Source organism: Rutidosis leptorrhynchoides, chromosome 2 (genome assembly GCF_046630445.1).
Source record: "Rutidosis leptorrhynchoides isolate AG116_Rl617_1_P2 chromosome 2, CSIRO_AGI_Rlap_v1, whole genome shotgun sequence".
NCBI lineage: Eukaryota > Viridiplantae > Streptophyta > Magnoliopsida > Asterales > Asteraceae > Rutidosis > Rutidosis leptorrhynchoides.
In genome coordinates, this window is record NC_092334.1 from 14,124,235 (window position 1) to 14,140,406 (window position 16,172).

The 16,172-nt window shown below is 36.3% G+C and overlaps 1 protein-coding gene across 1 annotated transcript; it reads right to left on the reverse strand.

Annotated features, from left to right (window-relative positions):
- Positions 1-15,503: 15,503 nt before the first annotated feature.
- On the reverse strand, positions 15,504-16,172 carry LOC139887618 (uncharacterized). The gene has a single exon (XM_071870695.1). The coding sequence runs from the start codon at positions 16,170-16,172 to the stop codon at positions 15,504-15,506; it is 669 nt and encodes a 222-aa protein (XP_071726796.1).

Consider the following 16,172-nt stretch of genomic DNA (forward strand, 5'->3'; position numbering starts at 1 on the left):
TTTGGAATTTATGAAGAACACTTAGAACTTGAAGATAGAACTTGAGAGAGATCAATTAGATGAAGAAAATTGAAGAATGAAAGTGTTTGTAGGTGTTTTTGGTCATTGGTGTATGGATTAGATATAAAGGATATGTAATTTTGTTTTCATGTAAATAAGTCATGAATGATTACTCATATTTTTGTAATTTTATGAGATATTTCATGCTAGTTGCCAAATGATGGTTCCCACATGTGTTAGGTGACTCACATGGGCTGCTAAGAGCTGATCATTGGAGTGTATATACCAATAGTACATACATCTAAAAGCTGTGTATTGTACGAGTACGAATACGGGTGCATACGAGTAGAATTGTTGATGAAACTGAACGAGGATGTAATTGTAAGCATTTTTGTTAAGTAGAAGTATTTTGATAAGTGTATTGAAGTCTTTCAAAAGTGTATAAATACATATTAAAACACTACATGTATATACATTTTAACTGAGTCGTTAAGTCATCGTTAGTCGTTACATGTAAGTGTTGTTTTGAAACCTTTAGGTTAACGATCTTGTTAAATGTTGTTAACCCAATGTTTATAATATCAAATGAGATTTTAAATTATTATATTATCATGATATTATCATGTATGAATATCTCTTAATATGATATATATACATTAAATGTCTTTACAACGATAATCGTTACATATATGTCTCGTTTAAAAATCATTAAGTTAGTAGTCTTGTTTTTACATATGTAGTTCATTGTTAATATACTTAATGATATGTTTACTTATCATAGTATCATGTTAACTATATATATATCCATATATATGTCATCATATAGTTTTTACAAGTTTTAACGTTCGTGAATCACCGGTCAACTTGGGTGGTCAATTGTCTATATGAAACATATTTCAATTAATCAAGTGTTAACAAGTTTGATTGCTTAACATGTTGGAAACATTTAATCATGTAAATATCAATCTCAATTAATATATATAAACATGGAAAAGTTCGGGTCACTACAGTACCTACCCGTTAAATAAATTTCGTCCCGAAATTTTAAGCTGTTGAAGGTGTTGACGAATCTTCTGGAAATAGATGCGGGTATTTCTTCTTCATCTGATCTTCACGCTCTCAGGTGAACTCGGGTCCTCTACGAGCATTCCATCGAACCTTAACAATTGGTATCTTGTTTTGCTTAAGTCTTTTAACCTCACGATCTATTATTTCGACGGGTTCTTCGATGAATTGAAGTTTTTCGTTGATTTGGATTTCATCTAACGGAATAGTGAGATCTTCTTTAGCAAAACATTTCTTCAAATTCGAGACGTGGAAAGTGTTATGTACAGCCGCGAGTTGTTGAGGTAACTCAAGTCGGTAAGCTACTGGTCCGACACGATCAATAATCTTGAATGGTCCAATATACCTTGGATTTAATTTCCCTCGTTTACCAAATCGAACAACGCCTTTCCAAGGTGCAACTTTAAGCATGACCATCTCTCCAATTTCAAATTCTATATCTTTTCTTTTAATGTCAGCGTAGCTCTTTTGTCGACTTTGGGCGGTTTTCAACCGTTGTTGAATTTGGATGATCTTCTCGGTAGTTTCTTGTATAATCTCCGGACCCGTAATCTGTCTATCCCCCACTTCACTCCAACAAATCGGAGACCTGCACTTTCTACCATAAAGTGCTTCAAACGGCGCCATCTCAATGCTTGAATGGTAGCTGTTGTTGTAGGAAAATTCTGCTAACGGTAGATGTCGATCCCAACTGTTTCCGAAATCAATAACACATGCTCGTAGCATGTCTTCAAGCGTTTGTATCATCCTTTCGCTCTGCCCATCAGTTTGTGGATGATAGGCAGTACTCATGTCTAGACGAGTTCCTAATGCTTGCTGTAATGTCTGCCAGAATCTTGAAATAAATCTGCCATCCCTATCAGAGATAATAGAGATTGGTATTCCATGTCTGGATATGACTTCCTTCAAATACAGTCGTGCTAACTTCTCCATCTTGTCATCTTCTCTTATTGGCAGGAAGTGTGCTGATTTGGTGAGACGATCAACTATTACCCAAATAGTATCAAAACCACTTGCAGTCCTTGGCAATTTAGTGATGAAATCCATGGTAATGTTTTCCCATTTCCATTCTGGGATTTCGGGTTGTTGAAGTAGACCTGATGGTTTCTGATGCTCAGCTTTGACCTTAGAACACGTTAAACATTCTCCTACGTATTTAGCAACATCGGCTTTCATACCCGGCCACCAAAAATATTTCCTGAGATCCTTGTACATCTTCCCCGTTCCAGGATGTATTGAGTATCTGGTTTTATGAGCTTCTCTAAGTACCATTTCTCTTATATCTCCAAATTTTGGTACCCAAATCCTTTCAGCCCTATACCGGGTTCCGTCTTCCCGAATATTAAGATGCTTCTCCGATCCTTTGGGTATTTCATCCTTTAAATTTCCCTCTTTTAAAACTCCTTGTTGCGCCTCCTTTATTTGAGTAGTAAGGTTATTATGAATCATTATATTCATAGATTTTACTCGAATGGGTTCTCTGTCCTTCCTGCTCAAGGCATCGGCTACCACATTTGCCTTCCCCGGGTGGTAACGAATCTCAAAGTCGTAATCATTCAATAATTCAATCCACCTACGCTGCCTCATATTCAGTTGTTTCTGGTTAAATATGTGTTGAAGACTTTTGTGGTCGGTATATATAATACTTTTAACCCCATATAAGTAGTGCCTCCAAGTCTTTAATGCAAAAACAACCGCGCCTAATTCCAAATCATGCGTTGTATAATTTTGTTCGTGAATCTTCAATTGTCTAGACGCATAAGCAATCACCTTCGTTCGTTGCATTAATACACAACCGAGACCTTGATTTGATGCATCACAATAAATCACAAAATCATCATTCCCTTCAGGCAATGACAATATAGGTGCCGTAGTTAGCTTTTTCTTCAATAACTGAAACGCTTTCTCTTGTTCATCATTCCATTCAAATTTCTTCCCTTTATGCGTTAATGCAGTCAAGGGTTTTGCTATTCTGGAAAAGTCTTGGATGAACCTTCTGTAGTAACCAGCTAGTCCTAAAAACTGGCGTATGTGTTTCGGAGTTTTCGGGGTTTCCCACTTTTCAACAGTTTCTATCTTTGCCGGATCCACCTTAATACCTTCTTTGTTCACTATGTGACCGAGGAATTGAACTTCTTCCAACCAAAATGCACACTTTGAAAACTTAGCGTACAATTCTTCCTTCCTCAATACTTCTAACACCTTTCTCAAATGTTCACCGTGTTCTTAGTCATTCTTTGAGTAAATAAGTATGTCATCAATGAAAACAATGACAAACTTGTCAAGGTATGGTCCACACACTCGGTTCATAAGGTCTATGAACACAGCTGGTGCATTAGTTAAACCAAACGGCATGACCATAAACTCGTAATGACCGTAACGTGTTCTGAAAGCAGTCTTTGGAATATCATCTTCTTTCACCCGCATTTGATGATACCCGGAACGTAAGTCAATCTTTGAATAAACAGACGAGCCTTGTAGTTGATCAAATAAGTCATCGATTCTCCGTAGTGGGTAGCGGTTCTTGATGGTAAGTTTGTTCAACTCTCGGTAGTCGATACACAACCTGAATGTACCATCTTTCTTCTTGACAAACAAAACAGGAGCTCCCCATGGTGATGTGCTTGGTCGAATGAAACCACGCTCTAAAAGTTCTTGTAATTGGCTTTGCAGTTCTTTCATCTCGCTGGGTGCGAGTCTGTAAGGAGCACGAGCTATTGGTGCAGCTCCTGGTACAAGATCTATTTGAAATTCAACGGATCGATGTGGGGGTAATCCCGGTAATTCTTTCGGAAATACATCGGGAAATTCTTTTGCAATGGGAACATCATTGATGCTCTTTTCTTCAGTTTGTACTTTCTCGACGTGTGCTAGAACAGCATAGCAACCTTTTCTTATTAGTTTTTGTGCCTTCAAATTACTAATAAGATGTAGCTTCGTGTTGCCCTTTTCTCCGTACACCATTAAGGGTTTTCCTTTTTCTCGTATAATGCGAATTGCATTTTTGTAACAAACGATCTCCGCTTTCACTTCTTTCAACCAGTCCATACCGATTATCACATCAAAACTCCCTAACTCTACTGGTATCAAATCAATCTTAAATGTTTCGCTAACCAGTTTAATTTCTCGATTCCGACATATATTATCTGCTGAAATTAATTTACCATTTGCTAATTCGAGTAAAAATTTACTATCCAAAGGCGTCAATGGACAACTTAATTTAGCACAAAAATCTCTACTCATATAGCTTCTATCCGCACCCAAATCAAATAAAACGTAAGCAGATTTATTGTCAATAAGAAACGTACCCGTAACAAGCTCCGGGTCTTCCTGTGCCTCTGCCGCATTAATATTGAAAACTCTTCCACGGCCTTGTCCATTCGTGTTCTCCTGGTTCGGGCAATTTCTAATAATGTGGCCTGGTTTTCCACATTTATAACAAACTACATTGGCATAACTTGCTCCAATACTACTTGCTCCGCCATTACTCATTCCGACACCATTTGTTCCTTTCGTTCTATTAACCCCTGGTCCGTAGACCTCACACTTCGCCGCGCTATGACCATTTCTTTTACACTTGTTGCAAAATTTGGTGCAGAACCCCGAGTGATACTTTTCACACCTTTGGCATAGCTGCTTCTGATTGTTGTTGTTGCGGTTATTATTGTTGTTGGGATGATTGTTGTAGTTGTTGTTGCTGTTGTTGTTGTTATTGTTGGGCCGTTTGTTGTAGTTGCGATTGATGTTGCGATTGTTGGGATAATTGTTGCGATTATTGTTGTAATTGCTGTTGTTGTTGTATTGGTGATTCTTATCACCATTTTCCTCCCACTTTCTTTTGACTTGCTTCACATTGGCCTCTTCAGCAGTCTGTTCTTTAATTCTTTCTTCAATCTGGTTCACTAGTTTGTGAGCCATTCTACATGCCTGTTGTATAGAGGCGGGCTCGTGTGAACTTATATCTTCTTGGATTCTTTCCGGTAATCCTTTCACAAATGCGTCGATCTTCTCTTCCTCATCTTCGAATGCTCCCGGACACAATAGGCACAATTCTGTGAATCGTCTTTCGTACGTGGTAATATCAAATCCTTGGGTTCGTAACCCTCTAAGTTCTGTCTTGAGCTTATTGACCTCGGTTCTGGGACGGTACTTCTCGTTCATCAAGTGCTTGAATGCTGACCACGGTAGTGCGTACGCATCGTCTTGTCCCAGTTGCTCTAGATAGGTATTCCACCATGTTAACGCAGAACCTATGAAGGTATGCGTAGCGTACTTCACTTTGTCCTCTTCAGTACACTTACTTATGGCAAACACCGATTCGACCTTCTCGGTCCACCGTTTCAATCCGATCGGTCCTTCGGTTCCATCAAATTCCAAAGGTTTGCAGGCAGTGAATTCTTTGTAGGTGCATCCTACACGATTTCCTGTACTGCTAGATCCAAGGTTATTGTTGGTATGTAGCGCAGCCTGTACTGCGGCTATGTTTGAAGCTAGAAAAGTACGGAATTCCTCTTCATTCATATTCACGGTGTGTCGAGTAGTCGGTGCCATTTCCTTCAAAATAGTCAAATGGAACAAGTTAATCATACAAAATATTAAGAGTAGTTAATAGTATTTCGTAGCATAATATGAACTCATTTATAAAAGCTTTTTCTTCATATTAGCGTTTTATAAGTTTAAATTCGGGTAGTACCTACCCGTTAAGTTCATACTTAGTAGCTAATATACAATTCAACTACTACAATTCTATATGAAAAACTGATTATAATAATATTTCGCGTTCAAACTTTTATACAATATTTTACAAACTTACAATACCGCTTATTTTACATAAAGCATGAAATATAGCACACAATAACTTTGATACAAGATAGTTGTGAAGATAATTCTAGCTAGTACACAAGTCGTTCAGCAAAGGCAATAAAGACACGTAATTCATACGTCCAGAAACAAGTCATGCATTCTGGTTTAACTAGGACTACTTCCCATCCTTAGTCTTGTGCAACATAACCGTTATGGCCGTTGATAAGACAGCGTGTTGTAACGTCGTCAAAGGGACGAGGGTTACGTAATGTCCAACAGTCCCGTAATAATCTAAAAACCTCATTTCTTACCCCAATTACCGACTCCGTCACTTGTGGAAACGTTTTGTTTAATAGTTGTAGCCCGATGTTCTTGTTCTCACTTTGGTGAGAAGCGAACATTACTAATCCGTAAGCATAACATGCTTCTTTATGTTGCATGCTAGCCGCTTTTTCTAAATCACGAAGTCCAATATTCGGATATATTGAGTCAAAATAATTTCTTAACCCGTTGCGTAAAATAGCATTTGGGTTCCCCGCAATATATGCGTCAAAGTAAACACATCGTAACTTATGGGTTTCCCAATGTGATATCCCCCATCTTTCAAACGAAAGTCTCTTATAAACCAAGACATTCTTGGAACGTTCTTCGAATGTCTTACAAACTGATCTCGCCTTAAATAGTTGTGCCGAGGAATTCTGGCCGACTCTAGACAAGATTTCATCAATCATGTCTCCGGGTAGGTCTCTTAAAATATTGGGTTGTCTATCCATTTTGTGTTTTTAAACTGTAAAATAGATAAGAGTTAGATTCATAAAAAAATACTTATTAATACAAGCAATTTTTACATATATCATAAAGCATAAGAACACTATATTACATATATTACACCACACGAATACAACTATCTTATTCCGACTCGCTCGTTTCTTCTTCTTCGGTTTTGGTTCATTTTGCCAAGTTTCTAGGGATATATGATGTTCCCCTAATACGAGCCGTCGTTGTCCACATTGGTTTAGAAAAACCTGGTGGTTTAGAGGTTCCCGGGTCATTGTTACAACTTAAGAACTTCGGGGGTTGACGATACATATAAAGTTCATCGGGGTTGGAATTAGATTTCTCTATTTTTATGCCCTTTCCCTTATTATTTTCTTTTGCCTTTTTAAATTCAGTTGGGGTAATTTCTATAACATCATTGGAATTCTCGTCGGAATCCGATTCATCGGAGAATTGGTAATCCTCCCAATATTTTGCTTCCTTGGCGGAAACACCATTGACCATAATTAACCTTGGTCGGTTGGTTGAGGATTCTCTTTTACTTAACCGTTTTATTATTTCCCCCACCGGTTCCGATTCTTCTTCCAGTTCCGATTCTTCGTCCGATTTTGATTCTTCTTCCGGTTCCGACTCTTCTTCCGGTTCCTTTTCGGGAACTTGTGAATCAGTCCATGAATCATTCCAATTTACATTTGACTCTTCATTATTATTAGGTGAGTCAATGGGACTTGTTCTAGAGGTAGACATCTATCACATAATATCAAACACGTTAAGAGATTAATATATCACATAATATTCATATGTTAAAAATATATAGTTTCCAACAAAAATGTTAAGCAATCATTTTTAAAGAAAACACGGTCGAAGTCCAGAATCACTAATGCATCCTAACAAACTCGATAAGACACACTAATGCAAATTTTTTGGTTCTCTAAGACCAACGCTCTGATACCAACTGAAATGTCCCGTTCTTATTGATTAAAAACGTTCCATATTAATTGATTTCGTTGCGAGGTTTTGACCTCTATATGAGACGTTTTTCAAAGACTGCATTCATTTTTAAAACAAACCATAACCTTTATTTCATAGATAAAGGTTTTAAAAAGCTTTACGTAGATTATCAAATAATGATAATCTAAAATATCCTGTTTACACACGACCATTACATAATGGTTTACAATACAAATATGTTACAACAAAATAAGTTTCTTGAATGCAGTTTTTACACAATATCATACAAGCATGGACTCCAAATCTCGTCCTTATTTAACTATGCGACAGCGGAAGCTCCTAATAATCACCTGAGAATAAACATGCTTAAAACGTCAACAAAAATGTTGGTGAGTTATAGGTTTAACCTATATATATCAAATCATAATAATAGACCACAAGATTTCATATTTCAATACACATCCCATACATAGAGATAAAAATCATTCATATGGTGAACACCTGGTAACCGACATTAACAAGATGCATATATAAGAATATCCCCATCATTCCGGGACACCCTTCGGATATGATATAAATTTCGAAGTACTAAAGCATTCGGTACTTTGGATGGGGCTTGTTGGGCCCGATAGATCTATCTTTAGGATTCGCGTCAATTAGGGTGTCTGTTCCCTAATTCTTAGATTACCAGACTTAATAAAAAGGGGCATATTCGATTTCGATAATTCAACCATAGAATGTAGTTTCACGTACTTGTGTCTATTTTGTAAATCATTTATAAAACCTGCATGTATTCTCATCCCAAAAATATTAGATTTTAAAAGTGGGACTATAACTCACTTTCACAGATTTTTACTTCGTCGGGAAGTAAGACTTGGCCACTGGTTGATTCACGAACCTATAACAATATATACATATATATCAAAGTATGTTCAAAATATATTTACAACACTTTTAATATATTTTGATGTTTTAAGTTTATTAAGTCAGCTGTCCTCGTTAGTAACCTACAACTAGTTGTCCACAGTTAGATGTACAGAAATAAATCGATAAATATTATCTTGAATCAATCCACGACCCAGTGTATACGTATCTCAGTATTGATCACAACTCAAACTATATATATTTTGGAATCAACCTCAACCCTGTATAGCTAACTCCAACATTCACATATAGAGTGTCTATGGTTGTTCCGAAATATATATAGATGTGTCGACATGATAGGTCGAAACATTGTATACGTGTCTATGGTATCTCAAGATTACATAATATACAATACAAGTTGATTAAGTTATGGTTGGAATAGATTTGTTACCAATTTTCACGTAGCTAAAATGAGAAAAATTATCCAATCTTGTTTTACCCATAACTTTTTCATTTTAAATCCATTTTGAGTGAATCAAATTGCTATGGTTTCATATTGAACTCTATTTTATGAATCTAAACAGAAAAGTATAGGTTTATAGTCGGAAAAATAAGTTACAAGTCGTTTTTGTAAAGGTAGTCATTTCAGTCGAAAGAACGACGTCTAGATGACCATTTTAGAAAACATACTTCCACTTTGAGTTTAACCATAATTTTTGGATATAGTTTCATGTTCATAATAAAAATCATTTTCTCTGAATAACAACTTTTAAATCAAAGTTTATCATAGTTTTTAATTAACTAACCCAAAACAGCCCGCGGTGTTACTACGACGGCGTAAATCCGGTTTTACGGTGTTTTTCGTGTTTACAGGTTTTAAATCATTAAGTTAGCATATCATATAGATATAGAACATGTGTTTAGTTGATTTTAAAAGTCAAGTTAGAAGGATTAACTTTTATTTGCGAACAAGTTTAGAATTAACTAAACTATGTTCTAGTGATTACAAGTTTAAACCTTCGAATAAGATAGCTTTATATGTATGAATCGAATGATGTTATGAACATCATTACTACCTTAAGTTCCTTGGATAAACCTACTAGAAAATAGAAAAATGGATCTAGCTTCAATGGATCCTTGGATGGCTCGAAGTTCTTGAAGCAGAATCATGACACGAAAACAAGTTCAAGTAAGATCATCACTTGAAATAAGATTGTTATAGTTATAGAAATTGAACCAAAGTTTGAATATGATTATTACCTTGTATTAGAATGATAACCTACTGTAAGAAACAAAGATTTCTTGAGGTTGGATGATCACCTTACAAGATTGGAAGTGAGCTAGCAAACTTGAAAATATTCTTGATTTTATGAAACTAGAACTTTTGGAATTTATGAAGAACACTTAGAACTTGAAGATAGAACTTGAGAGAGATCAATTAGATGAAGAAAATTGAAGAATGAAAGTGTTTGTAGGTGTTTTTGGTCGTTGTTGTATGGATTAGATATAAAGGATATGTAATTTTGTTTTCATGTAAATAAGTCATGAATGATTACTCATATTTTTGTAATTTTATGAGATATTTCATGCTAGTTGCCAAATGATGGTTCCCACATGTGTTAGGTGACTCACATGGGCTTCTAAGAGCTGATCATTGGAGTGTATATACCAATAGTACATACATCTAAAAGCTGTGTATTGTACGAGTACGAATACGGGTGCATACGAGTAGAATTGTTGATGAAACTGAACGAGGATGTAATTGTAAGCATTTTTGTTAAGTAGAAGTATTTTGATAAGTGTATTGAAGTCTTTCAAAAGTGTATAAATACATATTAAAACACTACATGTATATACATTTTAACTGAGTCGTTAAGTCATCGTTAGTCGTTACATGTAAGTGTTGTTTTGAAACCTTTAGGTTAACGATCTTGTTAAATGTTGTTAACCCAATGTTTATAATATCAAATGAGATTTTAAATTATTATATTATCATGATATTATCATGTATGAATATCTCTTAATATGATATATATACATTAAATGTCTTTACAACGATAATCGTTACATATATGTCTCGTTTAAAAATCATTAAGTTAGTAGTCTTGTTTTTACATATGTAGTTCATTGTTAATATACTTAATGATATGTTTACTTATCATAGTATCATGTTAACTATATATATATCCATATATATGTCATCATATAGTTTTTACAAGTTTTAACGTTCGTGAATCACCGGTCAACTTGGGTGGTCAATTGTCTATATGAAACATATTTCAATTAATCAAGTCTTAACAAGTTTGATTGCTTAACATGTTGGAAACATTTAATCATGTAAATATCAATCTCAATTAATATATATAAACATGGAAAAGTTCGGGTCACTACACCCCTGACCCTATTTGGGGGTGTGACACAATCATTTGAAACTTTCTCTACTATGCAGCGTATGGTTAAACCTAGACCAACCTTGCGTGACCTTTTTGCTCAGGCAGAAAGTCACGAGCTCCTTCTGTCCACAATGAAACCTGCGGTCCAATCACAAGCTGCTTTTGCCACTTCTTCTGATCGTACTCCATCTAATTATGCTCGTGGAAGGGGACGAGGTCGATCCAATAACTCCTCTAGCCGAGGTCGTGGTCGTGGTCGCTTCAATTATCCACATCCACCACACTGTCAATTATGCCGCAACAATGGGCATTATGCTTCTGCTTGTCCTGAATTACCATCTTATGCAAGTCGCACTCAATCTCTTGATGCTAATCTTGCACAAGCTTTTAACACAGCATGTCATGTCTCGAATGATTCCCCTGACTAGTATGTTGACTCAGGGGCCACGACTCACATGTCTCCGTCTACCTCTCACTTAGATTCATCTACTTCATATGCAGGTAAAGAAAAGGTCACTATTGGAGATGGATCTTCTTTGCCAATCTCCAATATTGGTTCTACTTCCTTTTCTAATGGTCTTAAATTATTAGATGTCCTTGTTGTGCCATTGCTTACTAAAAATTTTCTTTCTATCAGTAAATTAACTTCTGATAATCCTGCTGATATTTTATTTAATGATTCTGCTTTCCTTATTCAGAATCGTCACTCAAAGGCAATTCTCGCAACAGGAAGACGTGATCATGGATTATATGTGCTTGAGAGAGGGCAAAAGGCGTTTATTTCACATTTAAATTCTAGTTGTTTACAAGGATCTTTTGAATTATGGCATAGTCGTTTAGGGCATGTTTCTTTTGATATTATTTCTTTATTAAATAAACAAGGTCGGTTGTCGGTTTCATCCATATTACCGAAACCTGGTTTATGTTCTTCTTGTCAATTGTCAAAGAGTAAACGTTTACCTTTTAATATTAATGATAAGCGTTGTGATAAAGTTCTTGACTTGATACATTGTGATTTATGGGGACCTGCTCCCATTGTTTCTCAACATGGCTATCGTTATTATGTCATATTTGTTGATGATTACTCTCGATTTACCTGGTTTTATCCTCTCAAGCACAAATCCGACTTTTATGATGTATTCTGTAATTTCTTAAATTTAGTGCAGACACAATTTGGCACAAAGTTAAAAGCTTTTCAAAGTGATGGTGGCACTGAGTTTCTTAATAATCGTGTTCGTCAACTTCTCTCTAATAATGGAACACATCACATGATTTCCTGTCCGTACACTCCTCAGCAAAATGGACGGGCAGAACGCAAACATCGACATATAACTGAAACAAGTCTTGCTATGTTATTTAATGCTCATGCGCCTGTATCTTTATGGGTTGATGCTTTTAGCTCGGCAATTTATATTATTAATCGCTTGCCTACGGTTGTTCTTAACTCTATGTGTCCATATGAGTTATTATTCAAGACCATTCCTCATTATGATACTTTTCGTGTTTTTGGTTGTCTTGTTTATCCGTATCTCCGGGATTATTCACTGCACAAGCTTGCTCCCCGTAGCTTCCCATGTGTCTTCATTGGATACAGCTCTACTTACAAAGGTTATCGATGTCTAGAACTTTCTTCTGGCCGTGAATATGTTACCCGACATGCTCAATTTGATGAGATTAATTTTCCTTATTTAGGGACCTCGAGCAAAGTTGATCTTGGTAGTTTGAGCTACTCTAATTTTCTGGATTATGCATCTCCAAGCTCAATTACTTTGGTTTCTACATCTTCACCCACTACAGTTTCTAGTATGAATAAGTTGTCATCATGTTCATTATGTCCTGAACCATCTGTTTCGGCTACACTCTCGGATCCTACTCCGGTTGTCACAGATTTTGATTCCTCTTCACCTTCAGTAGTTACCGAGGCTTCTCAACCTTCTATCGAGCCTGCTTTTGACACCGAAGGTTCTGACACTCAACCTTCGGTGGTTTCAACAACTGCACCTGTTGTAACTCATCCCATGACTACACGATCCAAGGTTGGTATATTTTAAGCCTAAATATATTGTTGACATGGCACAATTCTCTTGCTCTCCACTTCATCATGCTTTGTTTACTACTCATGAACCAAAGGGGTTTAAGTCGGCATCTAAACATCCCGCTTGGTACCAAGCTATGCAAGAGGAGATTGATGCCTTACATGTGAATCGTACTTGGGATCTCGTTCCTCGACTGCCACAAGATAATATTGTTGGTTCAAAGTGGGTGTTCCGTACAAAATTTAATGCTAATGGTACTGTTGATCGACTTAAAGCTCGTCTTATTGTTCAAGGATTCACTCAAGTTCCTGGTCTTGATTATTCTGCAACTTTCAGTCCAGTTGTGAAAGCTTCAACCGTGCGTATTGTTCTTTCTTTAGCTATGCTTCATAAATGGCATTTACATCAACTAGATGTTAAAAATGCGTTCTTGAATGGTCATCTTACTGAAGATGTTCTTATGGAGCAACCTCCTGGTTTTATTGATCCTAGATTTCCGGGACATGTTTGTAAACTAAAGAAAGCCTTATATGGACTTAAGCAAGCTCCTAGTGCGTGGTTCCAACGGTTGAGTAATTTTCTTGTTCTCCTTGGTTTTACTTGTAGTCGTGCGGACCCTTCTTTGTTTGTTTATAAGAAGGGTACTTGTGTGCTTTATCTACTCGTTTATGTTGATGATATTATTCTTACTAGAAATAATTCTTCCATCATTGATGGCTTCATTACACGTCTTCATCAAGAATTTGCTATCAAAGATCTGGGAAAACGAAGCTATTTTCTAGGCCTCGAAGTCACCTATTCAGACTCAGGATTGTTTCTTAGTCAATCTAAATATGCATATGATATTTTAGTTCGTGCTCAGCTGCTGGATAGTAAACCTATTTCCACACCTCTACCAACTGCCGCTTCATTTACTACTGGTGGGATACCATTTGATGATCCCACTTATTATCGCTCGCTTGTTGGTGCTTTACAGTATCTCACTATTACTCGTCCAGACATCTCTTATGCGGTTAATCAAGTTAGTTAATTTCTTCAGGCTCCGACTCTTGATCATTTTCAGGCTGTAAAACGCATTATTCGTTATATTAAGTTATATTAAGGGCACGCTACATTATGGGTTGATTTTTCATCATTCTCCTAACACTTCCCTTCTTGGTTATTCTGATGCTGATTGGGCTCGCTGTATTGAAACATGAAGGTCCACTTATGGGTATTCTATCTTTCTTGGCGGTAATTTAGTTAGTTGGAGTGCTAAAAAGCAACAAACTGTTGCTCGGTCGAGCTGTGAATCTGAGTATCGGGCATTGGCAAACACTGCTGCTGAGATTGTCTTGATTACGCATCTTTTGCGTGAGCTTTATATATTGCCTCCTGATCGTCCGACTATTTTATGTGATAACAAAAGTGCCCTCTTTCTCAGTCAGAATCCTATTTCTCACAAATGATCTAAGCACATAGACATCGACTATCATTTTGTTCGTGAGTTGGTCTCTTATGGGAAGTTGTACACGAAATTTGTGCCTACACATCTCTAGCTCGCCGATATCTTCACAAAGAGTTTGCCGAGACCTTTGTTTGAGTCTTTTTGTTCCAAACTTCAAGTTGGTCCGCCACCTATTCGCTTGAGGGGGGGTATTAACAGTGATCTTGGTCACCAAGTCACCACCAAGACTTAGGGAACAAGAATTTGTATTTGTGTATTAAATTTATTTCCTTATGTATTTATTTGTATCCATATTTCATTCATTGTACTTATTATAAATAGTGGAATACAAAACCCAAAAGGGTGTGGGATTTTAACCCTAATAACAGCCATAAAACTTGCTAGTATATATACATAGAATTGGTCAAGAAAGCTACGGCCATGGGGTGTTAACATCTTTTATTTTATTTTTTTATTTTTTCAAATTTTTTTTATCTTATCTATAATTATATTAACTTAATTAATTTAAATAAGATGGGCTAAATATTATTTAAAAGGAAAATGATAAGTCCATGGACCATCCAAAATGGTTCGGCCTAGTTGGGCTAAGAATGGCCCAATTCTTCAACTTTTGATTTTTTTTTACATTGGCCCGAACGATTAAACGAGCGCGATCCGAGATAAATAATATTACGTGATTTATAATACGCGAGAAGAATAATAACTCATGAAATAAAATATAGAAATATTTTATTTTTATGAATGACATAGGAATGTAATATAAAAGAATTCGGATTTGGAAATCACGAATATATAATCGTTGGTTTAAAAACTGAGACGATTCATCGAATAAGACTGTTATACGTGAGAACGTACTAACACATAATCACACTTTTTCATTTAAAAATAATATAGGAAAGTTATTTAATTTATATAGAATATAATCTAGTCACATAAAATGACATGGCAAGGATATCAGTTAACGAAAGTTAAATACTTAATAGAAAAGGATAATGGAAAAAGTAGGGTCGTGACATTATGCACAACAATCTCAACTTGGTCAACACGTTTAGGAATTTCTTGGACACCTAGGCCCATTCGAAATCCATCCAACATTAATTCATCAAATTCGGCCTCAAGATCAAATTCTTCGCAAATAACAACTTGGTCAACATCCGTTGTGTCAACTTATAACAACTCATTCAAATATTTCTCTATATCATCTTCCACGATATCTATCTGGAAACACGTTTCAATACTTTTGGACTTAATGGGCTTGATAGGTGGTGGGTGCATTTCAATCATTACCCGTTTATCCCCCACATCCAAATTTAATTTATTTCTTTGGACCAAAATAATTGTGTCCGCGGTATTTAAAAACGGTCTTCCCAAAATTATCGGGACTTCTTTATCATCCGGCATGTCCAAGATGACAAAATCGACCGGGAACTTAATTTCACCAACTTCAACCACGAGGTCTTCGGCTATGTCGCTTGGTGTATCAAAAGTTTGGTTACCAAGTTTTAATCCCATCCTTGTAGGTTTTAGGTCCCCTAGGTTAAGTCTTTTGTTGAGAGAATAGGGCATCAAGTTGACACTTGCGCCCAAATCCGCGAGTGCATCATACACACCAGAGTTACCCATGCTACATGGTATTAAAAATTTACCCGGGTCACCCAATTTGGGAGGCATGTCTCGACTCTCTAAGATTTTGGAGCATTCCTCATGTAGGAACATAGCCGATGCCTCCTCAAATTTCCCTTTTGAGGATATGAGATTCTTGATGTAGCGTCCATAATTGTTACTTTCATTGAGTACTTGAGAAAGAGGCATGTCCACACTTATTTGCTTCAACAT

What these genes read in the sequence shown, in the direction of transcription:
- LOC139887618 (XM_071870695.1), bottom strand. Translation starts at nt 16,172, where the DNA reads ATGTTGAAGCAAATAAGTGTGGACATGCCTCTTTCTCAAGTACTCAAT.